At 34.7% G+C, this 7,206-nt stretch overlaps 1 protein-coding gene across 1 annotated transcript; it reads left to right on the top strand.

The window, feature by feature from the left end:
* Positions 1-461: 461 nt before the first annotated feature.
* Positions 462-6,426, top strand: LOC102007481 (UDP-glucuronosyltransferase 2A3-like; the record flags this gene model as incomplete). The annotated part of the gene is given in 4 exon segments (XM_013518565.1): positions 462-554; positions 2,001-2,088; positions 2,536-2,755; positions 4,802-6,426. Coding segments are annotated over 4 exon segments (681 nt in total), but the record flags the coding sequence as incomplete, so codon positions are not given.
* Between the last annotated feature and the right edge of the window lie 780 nt (positions 6,427-7,206).

Here is a 7,206-nt window from a genome sequence, read left to right on the forward strand (position 1 = left end):
ATCATGGGAGGGCCCTGGGGTAGGGCGGTTTTGCAAAACAGCATCACAGAGGAGAAACACTCCAAGGAGTGCAGAAGAGAGCAGGAAGCAAGCAAAAGCAGCAGCAGAAACCACCAAACAGTAGCTGCAGCAGCAGCCTGTCTTTTTTCTATCCCTTTATATGCTTCCCTGGCTGCATTTCTTTTGGCAGTTCCACCAACACCCAGAGAGGGACTTTTATATTCTCAGTATCACACATGTAATCACAGCAGCGCACAACCTAGGCCGATAATAACTTTGATAAGTCCAACCTATGAGTGCATGAAGCTCTGGGGACATCTAGACACAAGCCACAACACAAGCTAACAATTTCTCTCACACTGCTTTTCACTTTATCCTCCCAAATGCTGCACCTTTTTAATGGAAAGAATTCATGTCTGCAGGAAATGGAAGAATTTGTCCAGAGTTCAGGTGAAGATGGTGTTGTGGTGTTTTCTCTGGGGTCGATGGTGAAAAATCTCACAGAGGAAAAAGCCAACCTCATTGCCTCAGCCTTCGCCCAGATTCCACAGAAGGTCAGTATGCCCTCTGGTTCTGCTGAGCAGCTTTACAGGAGCTGGAGAGAAAGCAAGAAATTGTACTCTTTCCTGGAAGAAGGTAAATTCCCTGCACATGGAGCATAACTGGTGCAAGCTTTAGGTGCGACTGTGAATATCATTAACTGCACAGTTTAGTCACATGTCATCGTTTGCCACATTAATCATTGTGACGTTGGTGTTACTGAGGAAACAGACTTTGTGATCACTTGTGTGTAATGGAATAGAGATGAAAATATTAGGCCATTCTAAATATTTTGACTGGCACTAACGCATGCAAACTTTCCTAAAAAACATTACTGTTGTGGTCCAGAATAGGAAAGAAATTATACATTGAAGAGAGGTAAAATGCTTGGAAGTATACTCTCAATTTCTGAATTTTATGTTCTATCAAAGTCAAAATTGCTGGTAAAGTAGAAATCTAGATTTACTTATTCATTCAGAATTGAATACTCTGAGGTTAAAAAGTTGAAATTCTAACACAATTGTCAATTCATGTAGTTTTTCTACTTTATGCTACTTCGTTAACCTGAACTTATATTCTAAGACTCATTTTTTTAATATATGTTTTAAATTCCATACATTTTATAGAGGCAAGAATTCTGAATTTGTTTACATTGAGGACATTCATTTGTATACTTATTATTTTAAAGCTTTCTGCCTTTTAGTACTGAATCACAAGGTTGCCTTACTTCCCAAAGAAAACAGTCTATGAAAACAATCACTAGAATTTGAGGAAATTCCTTATTAAAATGGAGTATAAACAAAGTGCCTAAAATGAAGTGCAAGCAAAGTACCTAATTCTGCCCTGCTAAGAAAAAGGGAGGAGATATACAGAAGGCAAGGAAGTCATTAATTAAGAAAGGAAGGAACAAGGCAGGAAAGAAAAAAAGAGAGAAAAACAGAGACATAATGGAGAGAGGAAAGGAAGGAGGCAGGGATGCAGGAAGATAGAAATAGAAGAAGGAAAGAAAGAGAAATAGATGATGCAAAGAAGAAATAGGTATAAAATGTCACAGAATCTAAACTTAAAAATTTTGGTCAAACATTACATTTGAGACTGAAAATGCCTAAATTACATTTCATAAATAATTGTTTATCATACATATATGTCAACCTGTTTTAAATCCCCGTATGCTGCATCACTCTTTTTTATTTTCTGCTTCACACTAATGACCTCACTCCTAACAGCTTTTAAATGATTGATATCAAAATAATAAATGTGTACTCATAATATATATGTATCAAAATACTAATATTGTTCATAGTAGACTATTATTACCACCTTTTCAAACAAGTGGATATATCCTCCTCTCAATTATCACCTGAAGGGTGATGGCCATGTGATTTCTGAATAATTCTACAGCATTAGCACAGACACATTTTCTATTCTTACTTGCAAAGTGACAGCCCTGTCCTCCACAGGTTTTATGGAGATACAAAGGAAAGGAGCCGACCACGTTAGGACCCAATACTCGGCTGTTTGATTGGATTCCCCAGAACGACCTTCTTGGTAAGACCCTAGAGGAGAAGAGCTCTGCATTTGGACAACAGAAAATTTCAGTAACTTTCTCAGAGTAAATGTATTAAAAATGTTTGACACCTTGAACACTGCACCTCTGATATCCAGTTTTAAAAGAGATGTAATTATCCATTAATTTTATTGATACATTGTTTCTTTGATTCACATAAGAGCATCTTCTGTTGAGAAGCTCATCAGCCTGGGAGCTTCAATCATATGTCATCACTGTTAGTCAGGCCTCCTTTACAGAGAGAAAGGAGTTAAGTTCTGCTCCTACCGGGATCACACTTTACCAGGGTAACAGGGTGCTCAGCTTTTGTACAAAATATCACTTCGTCCATTGAGTTATGGAGTTCCTTTCCTCTTTTCTCTCTCTGAAATTCTTCTATCTTGTTATGTGTTTATCCATTTTCCAATGTACAACTATCCCTAAACCAGGCCACCCCAAAACCAAAGCTTTCATCACTCATGGTGGAACCAATGGGATCTATGAAGCTATTTATCACGGGGTCCCCATGGTGGGAGTCCCCCTATTTGGAGATCAGTATGACAACGTTGCTCACATGAAGGCCAAAGGAGCAGCTGTGCAGGTCAACATGCACACAATGACAACTGCAGACCTGCTGGGTGCCTTGAGAGCAGTCATCAACGACCCTTCGTAAGTACTGCTGCATGTGACGGCTGACTTCTGTTGACTATGCTTTGCATCCTACAGGAAAATTTGGATCGTTGCAAACCTTCTAACTGGGTTACTTACAAATAATACAACAGTGGTGCAATATGACTGCTACAGAAGCACATATTTAACTATAGTTTCTGACATGCCATTATGGTTTGAGAGGCCATATTAAAAAAAAAACACTAAAAACAGTCCTCAAATACTAATTTAATTATATCCAATTTTATACTATTTTCTGAACAATCTGTTTAATATTATAAAAAGTATTTATGTGTTAAAAAATCAGTAAATAAAATATGAAATTTATAATGTGCTCAGTGGTGATCATTCCAAAATAACTATTAAAACTCGATTTTTAGCAGTGTTACTTAGTACTCTATTAAAATAATAGTCATTTCTTAATAATTGTTATATATTTTGTAATAATACAGAAATTTTTACTCTACAGGGGACTCTAATTGGGAGATTCAGTAATTCTCAGTATGGTCTTTGATTTTCAGAAATTGATCTTGGTTGTGAAGTTGTTGTATTAATTACCAGGTTTATTTTGTTGGATGTGAAAATAGATAAATTCCATGATTCTTTCAACTCATGCATTAAATATTCTTTAATTTATATTATTTATTTTAAAAATATTGATGAAGAAAAATAACTGTAAGTACTTAAGATTTGTAAGTAAACATGAAAAATTCCTTGAAAAAGCTTTCTATTGACTGTAGACATTATACTACCTCAAAAATTATTTGGATATACAAAGTTTCTGTGGAAGGTATGTATGGAGGCATATATGTTATTTTAAAGGCATAGCCTATTTTTATTTGTATTTACATGCTCTGAAATATTTGTCAAATATACATATACTTCAAATTTAAATAGAGAAATGATTGTAAATAGTGTATATGTATATTGGGAAAATCTTGAACCAAACTCCAATTTTGTGGAAAAAGGCTTCCATTGCCAAATTAGGTTGCCTGACATGCATAAGGAAAATGAAGTAATATTATTGTTGGACTTTACCTATGTTTCAGTACAGTTGAGAAATAGGACACCTATTTTTCTCACTATGCCCAAGGAAAAGGATAGTGAAATATTCCCTGGCTGTAGATCTATTGCTCCACAAACATTTGCAAACTCAGACCTTATTTCCTTCTCTCATTCCTCACAATGTACAGCCAACACCAGGACAGCTCTTCCCGAACCACTTACCTTCTCTTATCTCAATGAATCCAGTAGGTATTTTAACTCGAGTCACAAACAAAAGTCAAACCTATTAATTTACTGAAATTACCAGGAAATTTGAAGTGTAAATATATCTTGCTCTTAATCCCATAGACTTCTCCCCAGTGTTGTATGAGAAATAAAGACCTGAACTCTATCAATAGTGTAGCAACATTTTCTAATTGTTAGGGAGTATAAATTTGGAAAGATTTTTTAAATTTCCTTTTATCAACTAAAAGTGAATGTATTTGGATATTTCCTTTTGTGAATTAACCTAGCATTTTCATTCAGTGATTATCTGGTGTAGAGATATATGGTTTTTTATCATAAATATAAAAACATATGCAAAGGCACACTTAGAACAGTAAAAAATGACTCATTAATATTCATTATCATTTGGCTCTTTCTGTAAAGCAAACTAGTCAGATGTTAGTTGCCATGACTTCTGTTTTTTTAATAAATTATTCCGTAATTCTGAATTATCTGAATCATTCACCATTGTGGTCTTAAAACAGTTCTCAATACTAGAGTTCAAATGATATCAAACTTTTCACAAGACAATTAAGCCATACATGTACAATAGAACATTATTTATTTTCTTTTGTGTGTATTTGACACATGGTGTTAAGAATGTATTTTTTTCCACCCATTCTGTTTACAATCCTGAAAGTTCTAAGCACTTTAACAAAGCTACTGCATTTATTAAATGTTTCCAGAATCTGTGTTTGATCTTTGACTCCTATAATAACAAAAGTCTCATAGTTACATTAAGTTAAACAGTTATTGTTTTTTACTTTTTTCATGCAGTTATAAAGAGAATGCCATGAGGTTATCAAGCATTCACCATGACCAGCCAATGAAGCCCCTGGACCGAGCAGTCTTCTGGATCGAGTTTGTCATGCGCCACAAGGGAGCCAAGCACCTGCGGGTTGCAGCCCACGACCTCTCCTGGTTCCAGTACCACTCTTTGGATGTGATTGGGTTCCTGCTGGCCTGCGTAGCAACTGCTATATTTTTGATCACAAAATGTTGTTTATCTTTTTACCATAAGTTTATTAAGACAGGAAAGAGCATAAAGAGGGAATAGATCTTTCTAAGATCAGCAAAGTGCTGAGTTGGGCAATAATATTAATTCCAGCCTTGAAAAGTTCATGGAGAACCTGTCTTGCAATTTTTTCAAGTATCATGTCTTGTTTCTATGAACGTTGACTATGTGTTTGGCAAATGGTAACAACATTTTGAAAAGTTATTCACATTCATGTGGTTTGTTTGTTCTCCTTACTAGAGGAAAAGTCTAGGTTTCAACAGAATGAGTCTTCATTTGCCTTTTCCTCTGGGGCTTTACCAGGGAGCTATTAATTCTAAATAAATTTGCTCATAGGATCATTTAAATTTGAACTTTGATTGACATGCTAAGTACATTTGGAATCTTGAGAAGCTTTGCAGTGTACATGGGATTTGATGAATGAGGTACTCACAAATGTCATATGTCCACTTCTCCATATGCCATAAAATCGAAGAACCACCATAACAGGAAGTCAGTTTAAGAGAAAGTCATGATTTTCTAGTGTTATAATAATTAGCTCTTTACCTTGCCAAATGTTATTGGAATGTGAGTATGAAATTACACAGGAGTAGTGCAATGCAGTATTAAAGATCTACCTCCATAATTTTTATCGCACATTGTTAGATAGACACAATCTACTTTTCTGTCATTCTTGTGCCTGGTCCAGTGAGGCACTGATTTTGGCTCATTAAATTTCAAAAAACAGATCAATACATTGAATTGTTTTCTAAGTACAAAATGTTAAATTTGTACCAAATATATATAAACAAATCATCAGAAAGAAATACCAAAGGATATATAATTTTGTGAAGTTTTTAACTTAGAAAAATATTGATAACCATAATGTTAATTCATTATTTTTGAATATCAGGAGAGAAAATGTGTAATCAGTATTCAGTAATAAATTTTAACTTTCTGCCCAGAATAAAAATTTAGATTATGATATGGTTTTTCCAATGTGTCTTGCATGAATTCAATCATTTATTTGCTGTGCTAAGAATATATTAGCCTAATATTTTGACCAAGTATATGGTAGGAAGTGAGACATGTGATTATTTCTCACTTTAAAACAAAAATCAATCGCAATACTTATATTTAAATGTTTTTCCTTATCAAATATATTATTGAACTTGTTCTATTCCTACAAAGTTAGTTAAATGTCTATCTAGAATTTGAATTTTAGTATTTGATCTTCAATTGAGGAGACATAGATATCCATTAGTTTGAAGAGGACCTTTGAAGTTCTTATACATTTCTTATGATATTGTAAGCTGCTTAGTTTTAAGATTAATGATATGCTAAGATCATTTTTTTTGAATGTATGCATTCTTCAAAGTACAAATAAATCTCTATAAAAAAATGTGAACACTGAAAATGGATTTATGTGCCATTTCAAACTGTGATTTCAAAGGTGATTCAAAATGTGCTTTAAGGTTTACAATTTTACCATAGTTTGAGAGTCCCCATTTATTTGTGCTTTCTGGCCAGGTTTTTGACTGAGAGCATATGGCTGAAGACCAGCATAGGATGAGGCATGCTGAGTGTAAAAACTATGTCTCTTCTCTCTTGCAGAAGATTTTTGTGTCCACTGAGTTTTGTAACAGCCTGCATGATCCCAAATCCATCATCTCTAAATCGGTTTGATCACATGGGAATGTCTTGGTGGTTTCTCACAACTTGTCATTGACCTTTGTAATTGATCATGAGAGAATTAAAATTAATTCAGAAAGGATTAATCCAGATATAATTTTCATTCGTTGAGGTCCTCATTTTGAGTATTAGCCCCTTGAGTGTTAGGCTCATACTCAAGCAAGTTTTTTAAAGTATCGGCCTATATCAGGCTACAATTTGAATCGGACACTATATCTTTTATGATGCCTCCTCCAATACTGAGTATATGTGTGTGGAAGCAAAATCTCAAAGAGGCGGTGCTAGCTAGCGAGACCCCAGTAAAATCAGCAAACTTCATGGGCACTGGATTTCCTTGCATTCCATTTGCAGTGTGAATGTGATTTCTATATTCACAACTGTGCAGAATTCATAACATCATTATTTCCTCTCCTTACAATTTTCACATCAAATCACAGTAACTTCAACCCAGTGCCTGATAGTAATCCTGTTTAATCTGTCTTCTTTCCACTTTAAT

This window comes from Chinchilla lanigera, unplaced genomic scaffold, assembly GCF_000276665.1.
Source record: "Chinchilla lanigera isolate Chin_1 unplaced genomic scaffold, ChiLan1.0 scaffold00046, whole genome shotgun sequence".
Lineage (NCBI taxonomy): Eukaryota > Metazoa > Chordata > Mammalia > Rodentia > Chinchillidae > Chinchilla > Chinchilla lanigera.